This window comes from Macaca mulatta, chromosome 2 (genome assembly GCF_049350105.2).
Source record: "Macaca mulatta isolate MMU2019108-1 chromosome 2, T2T-MMU8v2.0, whole genome shotgun sequence".
NCBI classification, from domain to species: Eukaryota; Metazoa; Chordata; class Mammalia; order Primates; family Cercopithecidae; genus Macaca; species Macaca mulatta.
Genome location: NC_133407.1, coordinates 164,527,295 through 164,552,305, shown reverse-complemented (window position 1 = coordinate 164,552,305; position 25,011 = coordinate 164,527,295). Strand labels below are relative to the sequence as shown.

General features: G+C 42.2%; 1 protein-coding gene and 1 long non-coding RNA gene across 3 annotated transcripts in view; one reads left to right on the top strand and one right to left on the bottom strand.

The window, feature by feature from the left end:
• The first annotated feature begins 207 nt into the window (after window positions 1–207).
• UPK1B (uroplakin 1B) overlaps window positions 208–25,011 on the top strand; it is a 31,662-nt gene continuing 6,858 nt past the window's right edge. Inside the window, exons 1-6 of one of the 2 annotated variants that reach the window (XM_015129954.3) lie at window positions 208–469; window positions 13,056–13,143; window positions 14,106–14,306; window positions 16,556–16,630; window positions 17,294–17,416; window positions 20,488–20,667. In XM_015129954.3, coding sequence (XP_014985440.1) covers window positions 13,075–13,143; window positions 14,106–14,306; window positions 16,556–16,630; window positions 17,294–17,416; window positions 20,488–20,667 — 648 coding nt within the window. In that variant the 5' untranslated portion in view covers window positions 208–469; window positions 13,056–13,074. Of the gene's footprint in view, window positions 470–13,011; window positions 13,144–14,105; window positions 14,307–16,555; window positions 16,631–17,293; window positions 17,417–20,487; window positions 20,668–25,011 lie in introns of both variants that reach the window. The other variant, XM_077993855.1, reaches the window with a different exon arrangement.
• On the bottom strand, window positions 11,394–16,218 carry LOC114676423 (uncharacterized). The gene is made up of 2 exons (XR_003727466.2): window positions 15,959–16,218; window positions 11,394–14,605 (listed from the first exon to the last, which is right to left on the bottom strand). It is a non-coding gene; the product is annotated as an uncharacterized LOC114676423 (long non-coding RNA).

Below are 25,011 nucleotides of genomic sequence, written 5' to 3'. Positions count from 1 at the left end.
GGGTTATAGAAACTAAAGCTGGACATGGCCCTGCACAGGTAAGCACATATCATTATCTCTGTGAGCAGTCAGGACTAACAAGCCTTCAACACACAAAAGCAGGAGTAAGGATCAAATTACACTAATCAAATCAAATCAAAATAAAAGCCCTGAATTTGTATTCCAGTAAAGTCCAGACCTAGGAGGGATCTAGGAAAGCAATGAGTGTGGCTGTCAAGGTGCTTCCAGATGTCAGAGTCACACATTCCAAAGCAGCAGAAATCTACTGACAGTCTCCGGTTACTCCCCCGTCTCAGCGAGGCAGGGCAGGCAGCGGCAAGCTCAGCCCATGTGAGGTGCCTCCTGCCAATCACAGACCACCCTTCCCTGGTCCTGGAGGTTCAAAGGATTGCAGGAGGGTAGAAAAGCACCTGGGGCTGGTGCAGACTGCGGAGCGGGCCGCACCCTGTGTGCAGAAAGAGGAGGCGCTGTGAGTAGACTGCTTTCCCTCTACAGGGAATCCCGCGGGCTCAAGGGTTGGGTTGCTCTCCTGGGAGGGAAGCTAGTGGTCTGGGAGCGAAAGGGGAAGAAGTTAGATTCCTGATTCATAAAGTCTGTCATTTTTTTTCTTTGTAATTTAGGGTATTGTGACTGTCCTGTTCTCTTTTACTTTGAACCGTTCAAATTGCTTTCTTAAAACCTTTGATATAAGTCTTGTTCTGTTCTGGAGATATTACGCAGCCATCCTGCTTTCAACCTGAAATATCCCCAAAGAAAGAACAAGAAAATCCAAGCACCTGAGAAACCCCGTATCTCCTGATTAAATCGCACATAGACAGACACCTTTGTAGACCCCCAATTTCCTTGTGGAGTCAGAAAAGCAATAGAAAATTTAACGAAATAGCTCGTGTCATTTCTGAATAATCCGTTCAGGCTAGCAGAGAGAAAGTTTCTTGGTCTTCTTGTCAGAAATCATTTGGTCCTGCCAACTTGTAATGAAATGTGTGAGGCAATTTACTCCCAGTTATTCTCTGCAAACACTTCTGCTTAATAAATGTGTCAGTTGAAGTAAGTCAACAAAGTAGCTTTATCTATGCAATGTTATTTTTACATAATTTGTTTTTACTCCTTACCAATTCTTTGTTCCACAAGGATGTGCAGGACATAAAGATATTTTTCGTTCTAATGACATTTTCATACAAAATACAAATTTAAGTTTCAAATAATGCTAGTATTATTTTATGTTTGCATTTGTTTATAAACCTAAAACTCTATTTCTAACTAGTTTTAAAGATTTTTAAGCCATTTAAGAATTTATAGCCAGTTGCAGTGGCACATGCCTCCAGTTCCAGCTATTCAAGAAGCTGAGGCCATGGGATGAGGAGTTCTAGTCCAGGCTGGGCAACATAGTGAGATCCTGTCTCTAAAAATATATAAATAAATTTTTAAAGAAGTTTTGTTAACTCGAATGTCTTCTTTTAATGAAAGACAATGTTTCTTGACCATTTCTTGCCTGAGTTGCTAAGCACAACAGGAAATAACTCGCTAGGTTTTATAGATATATATATATACTTTCAGTATAAATAAAATTTAGGTTACATAGTTTTCAGACCCTGTGAAGAAGTGGATTTTCTTTTTATTAACCTTTTCAGTGAGGAGAAAAATTTCTTACTTTACTTTCGCTCCAACAGATTGTTTTGCTTTCTGCTATAAAATAGTCTTTAAAATCAACTCACCTATATATTTTTTTTTAACTGCTGGGAAGAATCATAGACTTTTACATTCAAAGGGGACCTTAGACATCCTTTAATCAAGGAGAAAAAAAAAACTCAGAACTGTTTTTGTTTTTTGTTTTTTGTTTTTTTGAGACGGAGTCTCTCTGACTCCCAGGCTGGAGAGCAGTGGTGCGATCTCAGCTCACTGCAAGCTCTGCCTCACGGGCTCACACCATTCTCCTGCCTCAGTCTCCCAAGTAGCTGGGACTACAGGTGCCCACCACCACGACCGGCTAATTTTTTGCATTTTTTAGTAGAGACAGGGTTTCACTGTGTTAGCCAGGATGGTCTGGATCTCCTGACCTTGTGATCCACCTGCCTCAGCCTCCCAAAGTGCTGGGATTATAGGCGTGAGCCACAGCACCCGGCCAAAACTCAGAACTTCTTTTTGACTTCTCCTGCTTACGTTCTTAACCAGAGTAAACACCAGTCAGCCTTTAAATATGCTCTGGAATTTGGGCCTGATAGCCATGCAGGCCGCCCACAAACTTGATGGGCCACCATTCGCCAACTGGGACAGAGACCACATTGGTGAGGGGCACCGTCATCACACACCATGCTCCCCGCCTCGTCCCCCTGCCCCAAGGATTCTCCACAGTACTCCTTTCCTGGAGCTGGGCATCCCTCTGGCAATGCCCACACCTGAGGCCTTCATGCAACTGAGTGCTCCTGAGCCATTGCTTACAGCTAGTCCCTGATTTCCAATAGATGGATGACTCCCATCATACTGGGAGCACCAGGAATCAAGAGTAGTGCTGTCCAGTAAAACTTTCTGTGATAAGGGAAATGTTCTAGACAATAGACACTAACCACATGTATCTGGGGAGTGCTTGAGATGTGGTTGGAGCAACTGAGGAACTGGTTTTTACTTTTATTTGAATTCATTTGACTTTGAATAACTGCACGCAACTACTAACTACTGTATTAGTGAACACAGGTTTTGAGCTTTAAAGCAAGAAAAACTTATGGGCACTGTGAGCCATGGGTGATGGCCCTAGGAGAAAGCTCCTCTTTTTGTTATTTCCAGGGACTTATCCTACCTTAAGTTGAAGCAGACCAGCAATTGTTGTGACCTACAGTCTCCACACCCATCTTTACTCTGAGCCACGCAAGTGTCTGTTCTTGTTCTGAGTTTCAGGGTCAGGGCTAAGGCAATAGCATATTGTGTTTCTTCGTTTCTTCCTCTCCTATTTTTCCTTTTCTTTTTTTTCTCCTTTGTTAATTCAAATTTCTCTAGCATGAACTAGAGTTTGAGGTGTGGTTTGTGTGTTCTCTGGTGCAACAAACTTGGGTGAGGAAAAGAGGTAATGAACTTGAAAAAATGATCTCATGCTTACTGGGCGAGTCACACTTCTTTTTCTTCTGCTTTGCAAATTGGTTTGTTTAGTGACCAATTGTTTTTAGAACTTTTCAATGTGTCTGGAAACATCAACACTATGGGTATGATTAATTTTTATAAGAAAACAAACTGAATGAAAGCACAAGAAAGAAAAAACAGGAAATATAATTCTAGTTTTTTAAAAATCTGCACTCTTTAAAGCAAAGGAACTCCCAGGGTGTTGAGCAATTTGAGTAAATCACCATCGTACCAGGCCACAGGGCAGTTTTCCCACAGGGCGGGGTGCCTAGGGGCTATTCCTTTACATGGAAAATATTTCTAGGTGAGTTGCGTACTTTCAGTCTGGGGCGTTCCATCTCTAACGTGGGCAGTTGCTGCTCTGCCCTCTGCCTTCCACCACTTTCCACTTGTTAGATTTATCTCATCCCATTGGTTTCCTTCCCACCCCTGCCAGATAAATAATCCAATATATGTGAGGGAGGCATTGTTTTAGAATAATGTGGGGACGGTTCAGAAGACCACATATTTAAAACAGCTTCTACAAACTGTGGGCTAAAAAAGAAGGCAGGAAGGAGGACACATCATATCATTAGAAGTCAGTCTAACCACAGAGACAGACCCAAACCCCCAAATCATAAGTTATGAGGTTTGTCTTTTTAGGTTCTACCCTCTCCTTGTGTCTCTTTCCTTCTCATGGTGTCTTCCCTCACCCTTTGAAAATTAAATAAAAGAAGGGAGCTGATAAATGAGGCATTGATATGGATGGCTCATGAAACTCAACACGCCTCTTTTATATGAGCTTGTATTTTAATCAGGAACGAAGGAGTGAGTCTCAAGTTGTGGCATTCCGAAGTTAGGGTAAACGGTGAGGAAGCCTTTGAATGAAGGAAGAGGATAGAAGGCTTTCTCCCTGCCAGCTTTGTTTATGTGGCTCCCTTTCTGGCTTACCTTGTAGTGAGTCTCATGGATAGGCTCACGGGTGGGAGGCCAAGAGTTTCTCTTAATTTAAAGAGACAAAAAGGGGAAGTGGATCTCCCTACCTTAAAAAGAATAATGATTGGTGACAAACCCAATAGAAGGCTGGGTTAAGAGTTATGAAACCTGGACTTGAATCTTAACTCTTTTAATAACACGGCATGATCGTGAACAAGTCGCTTCCTCTCTATGAGCCTTAAATTCCTCACCTGTACAAAGCCTCCAAGTTTGCAGCCAGAACTGATGTATCATGCTATGAACAGGCACCTGGCCAATAACTTTCCTAGGATAAATGACACTTTAATTTCTCTCAAATTACATATCTTCTAAGACAAACAAAAACTTCCAAAAGTGTAGTCATTGACTTCTAAGTGTGACACCCATCAATTAATTTAAAAGTTTTTAATTTGCTTTTTAATGCAATTCTTTGTCAAATTGGTTTTTTGATAGCAATCCATTTTTTGTGGGTTCAGAATATCTTATTAAACAAACTTGGGTGAAGAAAAGACGTAACAACATACCAGACTATATGGCTGTGACAGAGGCTAGTATGGAAGAAAAGCCATGAACACATATCCACAATGGTTTGAGCTTCCCTGGAGAGCTAGTTGCTAAAGGCAGAGAGAGGGATATAGGGAAGGAAGGATAATTCTGGGAAGTTGAGGAGAGAAGAGGTTTTTCAGTTGGGCTTCGGAAGATGGTAAAGAGTTCGATAAGCAGAAATGGAAGAAGGGATTCCAAAGACAGGGACACCCTAAGCATAGCATGGTGGCATGACCAGGACACCAAGGGGGGTGGGCAGTGAAAAATGGCAGGCAGGCCATTTGGAACCTGGATGAGTACTGCCTTGAATACAGGCTGAGGAGTTTGTACTTTATCTCTTAGGTGGTCCAACCACTCTTCCACTGGCTGAATGGAGAATAAAATAGTTGACTCTGGCCAAATACTATAAACTGGTCTTTCACAATGGAACAGGAGCAAATCTGGATTCAAAGAAACTGGTCAGCAACAGAGAGTGGGTGGACAAGTGATGCACCTGGCAATAGGAAGTAAGAAGGAGCTGGTACTGGGCTCGTGAGTGTAGAGGGAATGACCTAGGGCTCTCCTTTAAATTTAGGCTACAGGGAACCTTTGAAGGGTTTTAAGCAGTGGGGGAGATATAAATTCAGAGCTGTGTTTTAGGACAATGGATCTCAAGATTGGCTAACTGGCTGGCACTTGGAAGCCATGTTTATCTTTGTGGAATACCAGAACATTTTGGTCTACTAAATTTAAAATAAGTAAGTAGATCATTTTGGCCTAAATTCATACCAAAAACTAGATTCTAGCATAGACAGGTGGTAGTAGCATCCACAATTTAAGAAAAATGTATAAGAGGAAAATGTTTAAAATGACAAATTTTGATAGTAATTCTTCCTCAAATTAGGAAATGACTGGAATCATTCAATATTGGCATCAAAACATGTCCCAGCAAATGGAACATCTGTGCTTGGGAGGATCATTTGAGAACCTCTGCTTGAGAAAGTTCACCATGGAAGCTCTGTATGGAATGGAAACAGAAAATGTTTAATTCATCTGATCCAGAAGTTAGGGGCTGGCAGTGAGAATTGGTAAAATGGTATCAGGAGACATCAGAAAATGATCATATGTGCTTCTATCAAAAATATACATCAATCCCAATTGGGATGGTGTGTTACTCAGGGCTCTAACAGAGATAGAACCAAAAGGAGATACATAAAGAGAGAGGCAACATATGGTGGCTCACACCTATAATCCCCACACTTTGGAAGGCAGTTCCACACTTTGAGGACAGGAGTTCAAGACCAGCCTGGGCAACATGGTGAAACCCCTTCTCTACAAAAAATTTAAAAATTAGCCAGACATTGTGCATGCACCTGTGGTCCTAGCTACTTGAGAAGCTAAAGCCAGTGGATCACTTGAGCCTAGGAAGTCAAGGCTGCAGTGAGATATGATTGTGCCCCTGCACTCCTGGGTGACACACCAAGACCCTGTTGAGAGGTTGAGAGACAGAGAGAGAATGAGAGAGAGAGAGAGATTAATTCTAAGGAATTAACCTATGTGATGTGATTGTGGGGGCTGACAAGTCCAAAATCTATACAGCAGGTGGGCAACCTGAAAATTTGGGGAAGAGTTGATGTTGCGGTCTTTTTTTTTTTCTTTGAGACAGAGTCTCGCTCTGTCGCCCAGGCTGGAGTGCAGTGGTGCAATCTCAGCTCACTGCAAACTCTGCCTTCCGGGTTCACCCCATTCTCCTGCCTCAACCTCCTGAGTAGCTGGGACTACAGGCACCAGCCACCACGGTTGGCTAATTTTTTGTATTTTTAGTAGAGTCAGGGTTTCACCGTGTTAGCCAGGATGGTCTGGATCTCCTGACCTCGTGATCCACCCACGTTGGCCTCCCAAAGTGGTGGGATTATAGGGTGAGCCACCACGCCCGGCATTTTATTATTTATTTTATTTATTTATTTATTTATTTATTTATTTATTTATTTATTTATTTTGAGACGTAGTTTTGCTCTTGTTGCCCAGGCTGGAGTGCAATGGCGCAATCTTGGCTCACTGCAACCTCCGCCTCCCCTGTTCAAGCGATTCTCCTGCCTCAGCCTCCTGAGTAGCTGGGATTACAGGCATGCACCACCACGCCCAGCTAATTTTGTATTTTTAGTAGAGACGGGGTTTCTCTGTGTTGGTCAGGCTAGTTTCAAACTACCAACCTCAGGTGATCTGCCTGCCTCAGCCTCCCAAGGTGCTAGGATTACAGGTGTGAGCCACCGTGCCTGGCCTGATGTTGCAGTCTTAAAGCTAAAATCTGCATACTGAAAACCCAGACAGAGTTTCTATGTTACAGTCCTCTTAGGGCAGAAATGCTGCTTATTCAGGAAACATCAGTTTTTGCTCTTAAGGTTTTCAGCTGACTGGAAGAGGCCAGCCACGTTATGGAAGGTAATCTGCTTTACTCAAAGTCTACTGATTTAAATGTTAATCACATCTAAAAAATATCTTCACAGCAATATCTAGACTGATATCTGACCAAACAACTGAACACCATATCCCAGCCAAGTTGATACACAAAATTAACCAGCACAAGGTGTTCATTACAATACTTCTTTATCACGCAGGCAGAGACAAAACTCAAGAAGTTATTAACAAAGGCAAAAGTACTACCAGGACCTAGAGAACACCACAGTTTATATCCTGTGTGGAGAGAAGTCACCATTTGTCCTTCCCTTTTGTTCTTCCTCCGTGCCTATCCTCTCTGGAAAGGTCAACAAATTCTTAATGTCTTTTTTTTGTTTTAATATTCATTAGTGTGGAACTGCGTCAAAGCTTTTCTTTTTTAACCTAAAAACTAAGTGCATTACTCTACCCCTTTGCACAGGCATTTATTAGTCTTCAAAAAACCCTAAACATCAGCCAGGCCTCATCTTTTCCTTTTGTAGAAATTATGTCACCTTTCCTCTAAGCGTGCCAGGAAAGCAGCTCTTCCTAAAGATCCATCCAGCTAACGTATTATAAAAGTAAAGTCACTTTTCTCAGTTTTCCAGGACTTTTCTAGACGTCTTCCATTGAATGGGGGGCAAGGGGGAGTCTTTGACACAGACTTTGTAAGGTCAGCTTACACGTTGTAACCAGAGTTTTTCAACTTCACTCTTGAGTGTCCTCTTACTTCTTGGGTAACTGCTTTCTGAGCTCAGTAATTTGCCTATTTCTTTCTTTTCCTTTAGTTCTAGAATAGTAGTTTTCAATTGCTCTGGGGCTAGCTATGTGTTTAGGAGGTTTAGAGCTGGTGAGAAGATGCTCTGTGAGCCCAGGATTCCTACTCCTGTTTCAGCCAGAGAAGTACCATTCTGTTCTGGTTTCATATATTAGAGTTCCCTATTGAAATCATATTTCCCTATTTCCTTTGAAAATGTTTCTCTGTATCAAAAAAATAATAATAAATAATCACTGGTTTTAGGTACCTTCACCAAACACTGGGCTATTAGCTCTAGTCTGTCTCCTTTATAAGACAAAAATAAGCAAAATGAGTATTGGGTAACTAATATTGTATTAAAACTTCACATATATTCTCATTTAATTTTCGTAGTAACCCTTGAAGTTAAGTATTACCATACTTATTTGATGATAAAGCTCGAGAGACTAAGTAATTTCTTGGGACCACAAAACTAGTAAGTGGTAGAGCTAAGATTCATACCCAGGTCTATACAAAGGCCACATTAGTTTCACTTCACCATATTCTCTAACTTGCTCTTCAACAAAGCTCTAGGCAAATTATTAATCTGCACACTCATTTATTCAAATAAACATTTATTTATTTACTTTATCCTTTTATTTAGCAAAATAATTGAGTGTACCTACTATATGTCAGGTACTATGCCGCTTTGGACCTAGAAAGACAAATAAAACAGGGTCCCAAATGCCTCCTCCTACTTCGGAGACTCTTGCAATAAAGTGAAGGATGCCCTCCACAGGTTGGCAATGGGAGGAAAGAATGCAAAAGGGCAGCAGAGCAGAATCCTCTCTGAGTAATGTCTGTGTCGGGGAGAAAGTGGTCCCAGGACAAGGACAACCTCAGGGGCCATCTCTGTATCACCTCGCAGTCTGGTGCAGAAGCCTCAGAGCTGGCCAAAGCCAGAGGGATGAGGCCCAATGGCGAGTGTTAACTGTTCAGGAATGCTAATGGCATGCAAGGCGGGCCCCTCCCATGTGGATGTGCAGCTCGGTACCTGACTCTGGCCTCACCCCAAGCACAACTAGGAAGTGTTTTTCCTTTTCTCTCATGAATTCATCTATGAAAATAAAAAGAAATACAAATGGGTATCTTTGTGTAAGGCCTCCCAATCCCTCAAGCAGAGCAGCCCCTGTGCAGTGAAGAGAGAGAAGGTGGAAGGAAGGCTGCTTCTCCTCAATCTAAGAGCCCTTGACCTGTGACCAGTCACTGTTAAAACCTCCCTTTTATCCCCCTGGGGTCACTGATGCAGAAAACAAAATCATAACCCAATACCCTGCCCTTCCTGAATATCCTCTGATTATAATTAATAGTTTCTTATGTGTGTAAACAATCTGAGTGCTTACCTATTACTTTTGTATCTTTTATCTCATTTAGTGATCACAGCAACCCCATCTAACAAGTTGTAGTCTACTAATTTTATAAATCAGGAATTAGACACTAAGGAAAATAATTGTCCAACTTTACACAGTAATGATAATGACAACACAAAGCTGGGACTTGAACTCTGGCATTCTGATGCCAAGTCCAGTGTGGTCACCATTATACTGCAGACATTAGACTATGATGTGAGCCACTGGAAGCCTACACTTGGCTCCCTCTTGACATTTGTGGCCATTTGGGGGATGCAGCAAATGTTTTAGGTCCTCTAGACACCAACCTAGTCTAAAATACAAGTGGCCAAGTAGAAGCTATGAAATGCTAACCTCTCATTGACTTGCACATTGCACCTTTTACTTCTAAGAATTCTGGTCTTGGGGGTAGGTGGATGAGCTGTAGATTTTTGATACATCTAGACAGGTTTTCTGGAAAAGCATATGGGTGGAGCACCGAGTTTGGGGGAAGTATGCAAATATGAGCATCATATCAAGGGGTTAAAGAGACAAGAAACTGGAGATGTGAGTGAAGAAAGGCCTAGTGTTTCTGACCTTCGCAAAGGTAGAGTCTCCTGAGCAGGGAAATGTAGCTGGTCTCTCCGCTCCAGGTGCTTCTATTTCCACTGAAAGCATTTGCTATGTAGCAGGACTTGATAAACTGTAGAGTGTTTAGCAAATGATCTGGGGCCAGGCAGACCTGTGTTTCAGTCTCATTCAGTCTCAGCTTCTGCACTTTTTAGCAATGTGGCCTTGGGCAAATTAATCTCTCCAAGCTTCCTTTTTTTTTTTTTTTTTTTTTGTGAAGATGGAGTTTTGCTCTGTTGCCCAGTGCAGTGGCCCAATCACAGCTCACCACAATCTCCACCTCCTGGGTTCCAGCGATTCTCCTGCCTCAGCCTCCCAAGTAGCTGGGATTACAGGCATCTGCCACCATGCCCGGCTAATTTTTGTATTTTTAGTAGAGACAGGGTTTTGCCATGTTGGCCAGGCTGATCTCGAACTCCTGACCTCAGGTGATCTGCCCACCTCAGCCTCCCAAAATGCTGGGATTACAGGCGTGAACCACCGCGCACCGCCCCTTTTCTTTATACAAACAATGACAAGACAACAGATTCTCCCCCTAGATCCTTCGGAAGAAACACAGCCCTGATTTTAGCCTGGCATTTTCTGTCATGTCCTTGCCTAAGGTTTCTTCAATTTATGCTTTTCTTTTTGCTCAGAGCAAGTTTCTACCTGTCTTCCTTCTTTTCTCCCACTTTTATCTGCATTTTCCACCCTAATTCTGACTCCTGCAGTTCTCCCACAGAATATTCATTGGCTCTTTCCCCTTTGTAAGGACTAAACTCTGTGTGGCAGAGTCATCTCTGGAAAAGTCTGTAAGTCACGGGGCATAATTGAGTCACCCAGGCCACCTCCCTTGATGAGGGCCCCTGCAGTTCCTTTCTGGACCAGTAAAGCCCCTCAGTAATGCCTATCTAACTCTGTCCTTCTCCACAGCCCTCCTTGTCCCCTTGATGCGCACAGTCATTTTTGCTTTGAACCCATGCTGTAATCATACTTTAAACTCCTTGAGGTCAGGTGCAGTGGCTCACGCCTGTAATCCCAGCACTTTAGGAGGCCAAGGCAGGAAGATCACAAGGTCAGGAGCTCGAGACTAGCCTGGCCAATATGGTGAAACCCCATCTCTACTAAAAATACAAAAAAAAAAAAAAAAGCCGGGTGTGGTGGTGGGCGCCTATAGTCCCAGCTACTAGGGAGGCTGAGGCAGGAGAATAGCTTGAACCTGAGAGGTGGAGGTTGCAGTGAGCCAAGATCATGCCACTGCATTCCAGCCTGGGTTACAGAGTGAGACTCCGTCTCAAAAAATAATAATAAAAATAAAAATAAACTAGTTAAAAGAAGAAATTGTCTTCTTTCACACAGTACATAATCAGCACAAGTTGATATCGGTGCTGAATTTGGCCTCTATTGATTTCTGCCCTTTCCTCTCTATGCTTCTGTTATCTGAACCCATACCTTTCACAGTCTATTTACTTTTGTCTCTAGTTTAGATACTAACCCAACTGGTCAGGAATAATGTCTGTACATACCAGTAATGAACTTTACAATGTGACTCAACCAGCTACATGAGTAAGTCTCCCCCTTGGGGGAATTTGTGCAGTCTAACACGCAACAATAACTGGCAAGAATGAATGAAATTTCTAAGCAGAAAGAAATGAATGGCATTTAAGCAGAAACTACACAGAGACCCAATGGCCCAGATTCTTCCATTTCTCCAGCAAACATGAATTGAGTACCCACTGTGTGCCAAATTCTGAGCCAAAAATGCTCATAAATTTTAACTCAAATTGTCACAGCTACCCAGGAAACAAAGGAAAATATTTACAGATGTCTAAACTTACTCGGAAGGTTGTTAATACTTACAGTGTAACAACGAGGTTAAAATTAGCAAGGCTTGAGACAAATAGAAGGTTTGCCTTCCACTGCCATCCTACAAAACTAGGACTTTGGCCAAATTGACTGGTTTGCTATCTTGTGGGCACCTTGCTCTTCTGTCTCTACTCCCTAACTTTCCCTTCCTCTTTACCTGAATGTCACCCACCCCCACCTCACTCCCACACATATCCACCTCCACTCTATGTATCAAACCATACACATCCTGCAAGACTTACGTCTTCCCGCCTCAGGACTCCCACAATATTTAGTCTCACTACATGTAGTATAGTTATGTGGGAATGCATCTTAGTTTCCCTACTAACACAAAAAATCCTAGAATACAATAATCTCCCTTACATATTTTTGTATGCCTCAAAATGCATATTGAACCATTTAATACACTTTTTATTTACAGCAGGAATGCATGAATTGATGAATTAAATGTTGAGAGCTGTAGATTGCTTTTCTCAAGGTGCTTCAAGTGCAGAAGCCCAAGTGATTGACCCACATGCTTACCTTTGTGTTCCTTCCAGAAAACCCTCAGGGAGGTGAAAGACCCATGTTCAGCTGTGTATGGCACCAAAGTCTATCAATAGTTTCTGGGAGTCATTGTGGGCTGTGGTGAAGCGCGTGGACTCTAGAGTATCTGGAGTCCACACACACCAAGGTCTCTAGCCTAGCTCTGCCACTTACTGGTTGTGTGACCCCAGGGAACTTAATTGACCAATTTAAGCTTTAGTTTCCTCATCTGCAAAATGGAGCCTCCTCACTTTTCTTCTTTTTCTACCTAATTGGGTTATGAGAATTAGATGTGTGCATGCAAAGCACCTGGTAGAGTGGCACACACCTGGTACAAGGAAGTAAATGCTAGTCCCCGTTTTTCACTTCCCCTCATATACAACAGGGCACTTTTCTATTTGCCAACTATTTCTTTGAAGATAATAAAATATTCAGAAAATGATAGTTTTTAAAAGCAACCTACAGTCCACATGGGAACCAACCACTAACTGTAGCCATGAGTTTACCCTTCAGGTTTCCACTTGTCATGGCCAAGGGCAGTGAGGGCTATGCCAGTGACCCTCAGTGTGCTTTGGCCCTGCCCAATCACCACCTCAGGTCCACCCCTTGTGCTTTCCACCTTGCGGGGCTCAGTCTACCACTCAGAAGGATGCATTCTGCACACTCCTTGCCTGAAAGAACTCCTGAAAGGCACTAACCAGGCTCTGGAAGGCTATATTCTTTTCCTTCTCTATAAAAGTTATGTGATTACTAAGCTCAATAATCAAATGTCCTTCATTGCTCAAGGATTATATGGCTTTGGTTTGGTTCATTTGGGAACAAGGAGGCAATATGCAATGGCATGGTTTACTCATGTTACAGAAACTGTAGCAGTTATTTGGTAATGCTTTCAACTGTGCCTTCAGCTTGTGGGAAATCCTGAAGATGGCCAAAGACGACTCCACTGTTCGTTGCTTCCAGGGCCTGCTGATTTTTGGAAATGTGATTATTGGTGTAAGTAATGCTTATTTCTCAGGAAATTCTGCTCTTCCTGTAATCATAACTCTACATTAATCAAAAGTAAGAGTTTCAAGGAAAATAATGCTGTAATTACTGGCTTCCTATATTTTTGCTTCATTTTAAGAAATATGTTAGTAAATATGCTAGCTAGAATTTAACCATATGTCAAAAGATCATGGTTGAAAAAATAGATATTTCCCTCCCAACTTTAAATTATAAGTATCTAAAAGGAGTCATGTCAACCATAGTCAGTGTCTAAACACTCTGACTACAAACACACTTCAGTGTTTCTTTTCTATGTCACCTTGGTTCGATTTCCGTGGGACTCTGCTGTTAAGGTGTTTTGGGACAGATGTTTGCATCTTCTTGTTCTTACACAGAGGCCAGTACCAGGGTGTAAAAATAATACAGAGGTCACACTGTGTGGGTCTGATGGCATAGGAGAACATTTGTTTTGGAGTCCAGAGCTCTTGGCCCGGCTCTCCCCCTGACTCCCCATATGACTCTGGCCATCACCTTTCAAGGCCGAGATTCCTCATCTATAAAATGTGGGTGTTGGCAAAGATAAGCAGCAAGGTTCCTCCCAGCTGTCATTGATAAATATGACCAGGACCAGCTCAAATATTACAACCCAGAAGTGTGGGTCATGACATGGGGGCAGGGGGAGATCATTCTCATACCAGAAGGCATTGTTTGAGTGATTTATGCCCCAAGGACATTGTGGATGGTCTGAAATTGTGTGGGTCTGTTTCTAAATAGACAGAATAACGTGTGAAGGGGTGTATGCAACCAGTTGGTAGGATGGAAGTAGTTGTTTGATTTTGTGGCAATGGGGAGTTTAGATTAGTTGCATAAAGTCTGTGCAGGAAAGGGAGCCAGTCTCTTACCTTCGCCGCCCTCCACCCCCTTTCCCAAAGCTGCACTTCTGATGGAGCCTACCCTTCATTTGCCCCCAGTGTTGCGGCATTGCCCTGACCGCGGAGTGCATTTTCTTTGTATCCGACCAACACAGCCTCTACCCACTGCTTGAAGCCACTGACAATGATGACATCTATGGGGCTGCCTGGATCGGCATATTTGTGGGCATCTGCCTCTTCTGCCTGTCCGTTCTTGGCATCGTAGGCATCATGAAGTCCAGCAGGAAAATTCTTCTGGCGGTAAGACCTCAGATTTCTCTGGAGTTGTCTCCCTGAGCCAATTTTAATGGATTCTTTCTTCTTTACTGAGCAAAGATTTGGCTTTCAGTGGGGGAGCAGCAAGTACCAGATGAGGGGTGAGGAGGGGAACACTTTCCCTGCAGTGAAATTGTCCACGTGGAGGCAAAAATGCCCTCCACTATTGCAAGTCCAGAAGACTCCAGTACAGAGAAGCCAAAGGGGAGACACCTGGGGGTGGCCTGATGAGTATTTTCCATATTGTGCCTCTACAGCTGGTGTCTGCATACACCCAGGTACAACTAGGAGCAATATAGGCCAAAGGAGAGACACAGTGCGAATTCATTCGTTAGATTTTTTCTCTTGGCAATAAGTTGTTCAAAACATTTTATATTAATTAGGCATTAATATATTGGGATATAAAATACAAAATATGCATACATTTTTAAAAGAAAGTATAAGCTTTCAAAGATTTTTGAGCTCAAGGTTGATGATTCTGTATCATACCTATACTCCCCACATTATTATCCAATCTGCTTTTCAGGGACCCCAGAAAACTTTGATAAGCACCACTGTAGAGTTAGCCTTCAGCTCATACCTGCCTGTGGGGGCTTTACCTCTGTGCATCAAATAGAGGCTTCTGCCCCAACACAGATAGCAAGACCATGCCCTGCCTTTGCAGAAGAAAGCAAATTTGCAGGCAGCAGAGCTGAGAAGCCTCAGTGTTAGGCCTGGACCCCTACTCTCTGCCCCAATACTTAGGGCAGCAGTTTCACACTATGATGGAACACGCCTCCAATGCCCCACCCCTGAAATAAACCTTTTATTCAAATGCTGCAGGACCTCAGTTCCCCCTTTATAGACTCAGTCCAGCAACGTAAGGTGCTTCTTAGTTCACTCTTTCTTTGAACTAACCATTGTCCTGGTTCCAGCGGAATACAGAACATTTACATTCTCTGGTTCCTTAGTGTGGGTAAGTTCCAGGGCAAAAGTACCCACTTTTGGTGGGTGGGGAAAGGAATACAGGAAAAAAGGGAGAGGAGACACAGGTGTTCCTAAAGACAAATTCGCTTGCGTCCCAGCCTCACTTTGGGCCATCCATGTGCGTGCCTGACAGCCAGGAGAAGTGAGCTGGGGAGGCAAAGGGGCTAAAGGAGGAAACACCTCACTGTGTGCCTCCTTTCTGGAGCGTCTTTATGAGCAGCCAGCAAAGCTCTTGGCAAGGAGCAAGGCAGCAGCTAATACAGGAAAAAAATGTTCTGGGGCCTCTCAAGGTGTTCCTGCTGTTGACTGCAGCCAGAGCTTTATTCTGGGCTGGGTAGTGAGGGCGGCAGAGCGTCCTGCTCGGAGAGCCTCCCATACCCAAAAAGGACAGTTTTCCCTGCCTGCCCTGCTGACACTGACCACAGTGCCCCTTCTCCCAAGAGTGTGTGCAAGGCTGAGGAAGGCAAAAATGGAACTCTTGCAAACAGTCCCCATCCCAGATTCAGAGGTCATTTGCTGCTCAGATATTTTCCAGCCAGAAATTTTCCAGCACTGTCATGTGGAGGCATCACATGCACATGCACCCATGTGCCCATGCACCCATGTGTCCATGCCCACACACACACACACACAACACCACTACCACACACGGCAAGTACCACTTCACTCACCTGAGCCGATGTATTTTGAATGCAGGTGCATGTGAAAGAACGCCCGGCAAATCGCTGTGCACTTGGAGGCTGCCTCTCCTTTGATGAGGCTGGATGCTTGTTAGGAAGGACCCTAGATATTCAACATAATCCAGTTCATCTTTTTCTGAACTCTGTGATTCTAAATTCTCAGCAAATTGTAAAGAAAATTTCTCCAAAATTCCAAAATTAAAGTGGATTTATGAGGCCCTATATTGTATGTGATACACTAAGACTCTTTTGGTAGGCACTGAGCATGCACATGCATGTAAATGCACACACACACACACACCAGTTCATTCTCTTGTACTTGTTTTTCCCAGTTAAAATAAAAACTCAGAAAACTGGACTGAGGAAGCTCTCTATTCAATGGCTATTTGTTCTCTGGAGAAAGGGAGAGAATTGAGCTGACTAGCACCAAGCCCCAATCCAAGCCACTGATCAATGAGGGTTTGTTAAATAACTACATGAATGATTACATGATTATATGATGAATTTGCTGAAAAATCATAATTATTTGGGCAAGTCGCTCTTTGACAGGTAAATGTAATTATTTTATCTCATTTGTTTCCCTTCCAGTATTTCATTCTGATGTTTATAGTATATGCCTTTGAAGTGGCATCTTGTATCACAGCAGCAACACAACGAGACTTTGTGAGTACAACCTCAAAAAGCAAAATGATAATATTAATTATCATTATTATAACAACCAACATGTATTAACCCCTTACTGTATGCCCAGGCAATCCAATATGCATGGTAATAATACATACATCACTTCACTTAATCCTTATAAATCTATGAAATAGGCATTATCACTCTTGTCATTTTAGAAAAGAAAAAAATGAGACAGAAAGGTAAAGTGACTTGTCTAAAGTGACATAGTTGGCAACTGAAAGAGCAAGAATTCTGAACTCAAACAGCCTGACTCCCAGGGCCCAAGTTTGTAATTCCCTGTGGGTTTCACCACTCTGCCACGGCCATGGGCCTTCCAATGGGAGGATCTCTATTCTACCTCAGCTAAGACTTGCTCTCAATTCTATGTATTTCCTTCTCTCACATTCTCTGTTGCCCTAGCCTAAGCCACGCTACAATATGTGTTCCCCTGGCCTCATAGTGATTTCTTTTAACACGAGAGTCTCTTCTCTGCGTGGCGACTTATGCCAACCTCAGCCAGCTGTACTCGGTGTCTCTGAGTACCGTTTTGCTCCAGGAGAGAATGCTCAGGTCCCCAGGAACTGACAGAGAAAACTATTTGCCTCTCCTTGAAAATTAGTGTGCTAACTCTCCCTCTTGTGTTGCCTCTTCTTATTATAGTTCACACCCAACCTCTTCCTGAAGCAGATGCTAGAGAGGTACCAAAACAACAGCCCTCCAAACAATGATGACCAGTGGAAAAACAATGGAGTCACCAAAACCTGGGACAGGCTCATGCTCCAGGTAAGACCTGGGGTCTTGGGGAGATGCCATTTTTATTTACTGGTGGGAGTGGGTGTCGTACACATGACTCAGTGGGACCCTATATGTTATTCCAAGCCGATGATTAGCTTACATTCGTTGGAATGATTTTGTAAAGAAATTTAGATTAATCACATACTCTCCCTCTTAGAACTCAGGTATCATTTACATTAAAAGAAAAATATTTTCTCTGCCCCACAGTGAACTCGAGCGGTAATTACTGCCCGTTTCGCCTTTTTGGTACCTCTTCACAAGCCCTGTGAGCCAGTCTTGCCAAGGACCAGGCACTATGTCTTGATTTGATCACCCAGTTTTCTCCAACTGGCAATCATAGTTTATGTCCATGTTTATCTCCAATGCCATCAAAAGTCCAAGTCTTCCAGAATATCCATCATCACCCCCACATTGCCCTCTGCACACAAATTGTTATCCTCTACATAACTACCAATCTGACCCAGCTTCCTCACTGGCCCCTGCCCCTACTCCACACCCCATCACCAACTTTTTACAGTCTGTCATCAGCAAACTCCCTTATAGCCATCACTCCTTCTATGAACTCTTTAGTATCTTTTTCTTGCTTCATTGGAAATTTGGCTGTCTCCTGGGAGTACTGCCTGCCCTTCATTTTCCTCCCATATCCAGGTACCATAGGACCTGGAAATTGGCTAGGCTCCTTCTTGCTCCCCTTGGCTGCCATACTATTTGCTTCCTCGATCTACATCACCCTTTATCCCTCCTTGTCATTACTTACCAGCCTCCCTACCCCCAGTTGTTCTCCTGCCTTCATTAGGGATTTCAATATCTCACTCACTGTCTACCTCTTCAGTCATACTCCTGACATCCCACCTAGAAACTTCAGCAGGCACACGGATGACTCCGCACCATCTGGTCTCACAATTCCTTGTCCTACCCCGTTCCAAAGATTTTGCTTTCCACCCTACCTCCACCCTCTTCCATGACCATAGCCAGCATGCCATCACCAATAACTGTGCCACTAAGAACATTCTACTCTCTGACCACTAATTTCTGTTATTTATTTCATTTATTCTAATATCTCAATTCTAATAATTTTACCCCATTAGGACCTCCAATTAATTGACCACTTTTTAACTTTCTATCACCCCTTTCATGTTTTCTCTTTGCCCTCTGCCTAACCTATATTCAAGTCCAGCCTCATAGCCATCCCTTCCCTACCCTTCTCTGTTGGTCACTCTTTCCTAACCAAGCCCACTGAGTAGAATACAGCTTTTTGCTCACTCTTCATTTATACTCTAAGAGCTAAACATTGCTGAGAAAAGTCACACAACTGTGATAATTTCAATTTAAACTTGTGACCACAGAGCTCAGATGGGCAGATAATATTTCCTAGTATATTTTCCCAGGAAATTCACTTGTCACTATTTCACATGTTCTTCCTTCATGCCTGCCACATTGCTCCTCACCCTCCCTCTCAGCTGATGACCTGACCTCATATGTTTTTAAGAATATAGAAGCAATTAGACAAGAACCAGCTCATCTTTCTACCGCCAAATCTACATTGATCTACACCTGTGCATTTTGCCTTCTCTCTTGTTATGACACACGGGCTGTCCTTTGTCCAGCTCTTTTGCTTCTGTTCTGCATTCCATCTCCTTTTCCCCGACAGTCTTCCCTGCTCTGATCTGCCTCATCAGTTTCTCCCTTTCTTCAGCCTACATGGACACCTTAAATTGTCCATCTTATAAAAAGTCTCCCTTGTTCAACATTCACCCACTCTTCTGTTCTACTACTCTTTTGTTTTATTCCACAGCAAATCTCAGAAGAGACGCCTACACTTGTGGTCCCCATTTTCATCCCCCTCATCTTCTTTCATCCAACTACAATTGGCCTCTGGCCCCACCACTCAACAAAAACAACCCTGGTCTTCATTACCAATTACCTCCATCCTGCCAAATCCAATGGCCAAGTTTCTGTCCTCATCTTCTTTGACATCTTATCAGAATTTGTCTCACTGGCTACTCCCGCTTAGTCTCCTCTGCTGGGCTGTCACTCTTTACCCAAATCTGAAGCTTGGAGCACTGCAGAGCTCAATTCTGGATGCTTAACTTTTCTCTGTCCCCACTTAAATCCTAGTTTGAAATAAGCCTGGCTTAGACTTAACCATTTTTTCCCAGAATGCAGAGCAATTCTTTTTCTTAGATATTTCCCATAATATAGTGACAAAATTGTATATCCTTTAAAGATGGTTGATTTATCATCAAGCTTACTTGAATATATTCATTCTAATAGTTCCAAGATACCCATAGTTTTAACTTCCTCCCTTTTGAAGGATTGTAGCAGAATTGATAATAAAGAAGGAAAGCTATATGAATTGTGTTTTGTCCTGTATTCTCAATTCTATCCAGAGTGTAAGGGATGCATTAACTGATCTCCCTTCCCTACGTGGAGACAGCTGTGTGTCACCAGGTTAATTTTTTCACTTTATTTTCTCCCATTATAAAAATAATACCTAATTACTCTTAAAAAATGTTTAAATGTACAGAAAAGCAAAACAAGAACAATTACTCATAACTTCATCACTAAAATTTTTAATTTTACGATTCTCAATTTGCTCATATATCACAATAATTATTCCTCTCTCACATTGTTATATCAAGATATCAGTACAGTATCAATCATAATTAACATTTATTAAGAGTTTAGCATAAGCCAGGCACTGTATTGAGCACATTAAGTAAATTAACTCATTTAATCCTTAAAAAAACTCTATGAGATAGGTACTATATTCCAATTTTACAGTTAAGGAAACTGAGGCTTAGAGAGTTTAAGTAACATGTCAGTGGCTACAGGGCTCACTAATGACTAGTAAAGTAATAGTGTAAAAATTATTTTACAAACTGTAAAATGTCAGTTGTAAGTTATCAATACCTTCAGCTGTCATTTGGGGACTTCTTAGTAAATGTAAGATACGGTACACTTTCCGTATCTTCTTTCTCTATAAAATTTCAGTTGCTACATCGATGGCTCTAGTAGGGACCACGAAAGAGAATTTTGTATCTCTCATCTGCTGACAGGATAACTGCTGTGGCGTAAATGGTCCATCAGACTGGCAAAAATACACGTCTGCCTTCCGGACTGAGAATAATGATGCTGACTATCCCTGGCCTCGTCAGTGCTGTGTTATGAACAATCTTAAAGAACCTCTCAACCTGGAGGCTTGTAAACTAGGCGTGCCTGGTTTTTATCACAATCAGGTGAGTCCTCTCTCCTCCCAAGACTTGCCAGGAGGTTCTGCTGCTCTTTATGAGGAAAATATTGGTCAACTGTAGGAAATAGTCTTTCAGTAAGGAATTCTATATTCTTTTCCCTAAACCTCATGTTAACTATTTCCTTCTCTGTTAATAAACTGCAAATGCTAAACTAGGACTGACAGGGGCAAATTTACATTTTAATAAAATTAACAAAACATGAGAACTGCAATAGCGGAATCCAACTTCGTTTAAATAAAGACAATTTGTTCAATGTATAGAATTGGTATTTCAAGAAATATTTACATTAAACAAAGTTTTCCTCTAGTTTTGCAAAACGTAAATTGGAAGGGATGATGTGCAAAAAGAATGTTTTGCCAATTCCAAAGCAATGACTATTGCTGAGGATAAATGTAGTAATTACACATCCACATTCCTTATTCAATGGTAAAGTAGTACAGTCTTAATAAACATTAGGTTGGTGATTTGGATGGAAAGTAGTTTACATACAGATAGTTTTTGAAAAAGTTTCCAGGCTGATGAGGATAATGTGATTACAATCATGAAAACTAACATTTATTGAGTACTTACTAAATGCAAAACACTGTTTCAAGTGCCACACATCTACTATCTCCTTTAATGCTCAGTAGTAGGTGCCAGTAGGATCCCTGTTTTACAGATGAAGAACTTAGATATAGAGATGCTAACAAATACCTTGCCGAGGCCACACAACTAGTAAATGTCCATCTTTTCAAAAAACCCTCTGGCTTTTGAAACACGAGTTTTCTGGCTTCAAGCACAGACTCTAAGCCAATGAAGACTTGCTAATATTCCCGAAAAGTCCTGGTGAGAATCCCCATATACTTGCAGTCAGCATCTGCTGACACTGTACACTGAAACGCTGTGCTCTGCTCAGGAAAGCTTTCTTTAAGGAAAGCTAGTGGTGTACCAGCTCATTAAATAACTGAGAAATGTCAGGCTCTTTTGTTTGGGAGTAGAACAAACTGCACTTTCAGATTGAAGGACATGGCACTGTTGATCACCACATACCTGACAGGGTGCCGGGACTGGAACTGGATGCATTATTCCAGAAAAGGGCATGGGAGTGATCTAGATTATTTTGTAGCAGTGTCCAAAGCAACCCTCATTGAGCTTTACTGCAACATTGTCTGGCACGGTTTTAATCAATTATATTCAGACTTATTAAAAATTAAATTCGCTGCTTATAATCATGCTGTGCAATATAATTATTCTCAGGACTATAAAAGGCTTTTGATATTTCAACATTGGAACTGGCTCATGCAAGTTGGATTGTAATTGTGTACAATTGATTGATTGTAATTGTGTACAAACGGTATTACCTCTTTGAAAGGGAGGAAAATAAGACATTTGTCTTCAGATAACCAGTTTATTTCATAGTTACACATTTTTTCCTAGCACATATAATATTGTAGTTATGAGGACAAACCTGAAGCAACTTCCTTTTCTCAAGTTTAGATACATGAGAAATTGAGGAAAAGATACAAATGAACTCTTTTCCTCTATCTTGGGACCTCCACACCCATTTTGACAATGCTTCTAACACGTTCCCTTGCAGTTCCCTGGCCTCATCTGTTCTAACAACTCCACCTCCACTGCCTACCAACTACAAATTCATCATCACTCAGCCCTACTCCTCCACTAAATTCCTGAATTCCGAAATTCCTCTTTTTGTTCCTGACATCCTGTGCTCCCTGTTTCTCAACCTCACTCATTCTGCTCCTTTGACATCATCTCTTATCTATTAATCCTTTCTGATTCTCCCTAGCCCAGCCTCCCAGATTCCCACACACCACCATTCTCCCTGGCTCATAGATCTTGCTAAGTCCCCTCTTGCTGTCCTTTTCCACCAAGCAAAAGGTGCCACCCCAAGACCTAGTATACTTTATTTCTATTATTGCATTCACCACCTGAAACTATATTTGTTCCCAAGTCTATTTTTTCTGAGTCTCCTTGAGGACTATGTATTATTTGATTATACAGATTTGATATTTTTAGTACTTAGCATAACGCCTGGCACAAGGCAAGCACCGATGTTTGATAGATGGGTGAATAAAGAAGTGAATAGGGAATGGTTTTCCTTTTCTTTCTTTCTTTTTTTTTTTTTTTCTGAGATGGAGTCTGTCTCGCTCTGTCGCCAGGCTGAAGTGCAGTGGCGCGACCTTGGCTCACTGCAACTTCCACCTCCCAGGTTCAAGCGATTCTCCTGCCGCAGCCTCCCAAGTAGCTGGGACTACAGGTGCACACAACCACACCCAGCTAATTTTTGTATTTTTAGTAGAGATGGGGTTTCACCATGTTGGCCAGGATGGTCTCGATCTCTTGACCTTGTGATCCGCCCACCTCAGCCTCCCAAAGTGCTGGGATTAAAGGCATGAGCCACCGTGCCCGGCCTGGTTTTTGTTTTGTTTTGTTTTGTTTGAGAGACAGGGTCTCACTCTGTCACCCAAGCTGGAGTGCCATGCCACAATCATAGTTTATTGCAACCTGGAACTCCTGGGCACGAGTCATCCTCCCTTCCGCCTCAGCCTCCTAACTAACTGGGATTCCAGGCGTGTACCACCAGGCCTGGCTAATTTTATTTTTTGTAGAGATAAGGTCTCACTGTGTTGACCAGGCTTCACTTTTTCACATCCATATCGTAGGTTTTCAAGATCTACAATGCACAAATGTGCTGCTATAGCTGTGAAGACTAATGAAATTAGGGAAATCACTATAAGCCTGGTAATAGTAGAAATTAACTAGAATTTCACACAGCATGTCAGATGCAAATATATATATTCTATGTTATGGTTTATGTGACTCAGAAATGCTATATGCAAATTGTCATCACTATACCTCAAAAATGTTATCATGAAATGAAGGAAAATCAAGTAAAGAACCACTAAATTGACTAGCATCACGAAAAGGCACTAAATGAGAAGAGGTGAGAAAAATGGGGCTTCTGTCTGTGACCTTCATGAAGGCAAGGCCTACTTCTGTTTGCCACAGCTAAATGCCCAGCCAGTACTTGGTACCTGGCATAAGTGGGCTCTTATATATATATAATTAAATGAATGCCCACCTCCTGGGATTGTTGGGAGGACTCAGGAGTAACAGACATGGGAGTGTTCTGTGAACCCTCAAGTGTGTTGCAAGTTATACTGTTGTAAACATTACTTAATGTTCCATTCATTCTGTCAATGCTTATTAGGTGTCTACTATGTGCCAGGCACTTATTCTAGGTTCTAGAAATTCAACAGTGAACAACATAAAATCTCTGCCCTCATGGAGCTTGCATTCTAGCATGGGAGACAGAAAATAAACATGTTACCAAACAAATACATGATAAAATTCCAGGCCCAAAAAGGCCATGAGCAGAAATAAAGCAGGGTGAGTATATAGAGTAGGATGGAGAAAGGGTCTTTTTCTCTGTCACTGTCAGGAAAGGCTTTGTTGAGATGATATTTGCAGAGGTCTGAATTAAGTGAGAAAATGAGACACTGGAAGACTGGAGAGGAAAGTTCTACATGAAAGGAGCTGTGAGTGCAAAGGCCCTTAAGTGGGAGCAGGCCCAGCTTTTTGAAGGAGCACAAAGGAGATCAGTATGACAAGGCCAGAATGAGTGAACGACGAGTAGAAGACAAGGATGGAGCTAGATTTTTTGTGGCTGGAACCCCCCACCCCCACCCTCACACACAAATTATAGGGAAGGATCCTTCTTAGGAAAAACAATAAAAATACGCATAAAAAATTAGGCACAGGGCCTTGAAAGGGTCTTTCAAGTAAGGGGCCCTGAAGCTTAAGCTCATTCGCTTTATAGAGAAACCTCCTCTAGTAGTGGAAGATGGGGTGAGAGGCAGGGCCGCATGGTCCATGGATCCAGCCCTGGTTATAGGATTTCCTAGGCATTCCCTTTGGTTCCCAGAGCTTTGGTAGAGGCTGCTCAGATGGCAGCTCTAGCCTTACACGTGTATATCACTCCAAAACTTAGCACAGTGACTAGGATAGAGTGTGCCATGTATAAATACTTACTGGATTGTGACATGCATGAATGAACGATTTAGTGAATAAAAAAATTATTCTTTTGCATGCTCACTGTGACCCTTCAAGGTCTCATCAGAATTCAGTAATGTTGAAATATAACATCAAATGAGAATTCAGGGAGCATAATGCAGGGGTTCCTTTAGTGATTATTAAAAATGGCAACAGGAGACCTCTGGTTTTCACGGACCGAAGCATTTTTATTTAAAAACAAACAAATCAAAAAGTAATTGCCTCCAAATAAATCACCAATAAAACCTTTGAAGAGGAAAAAATTCTAATTGAATT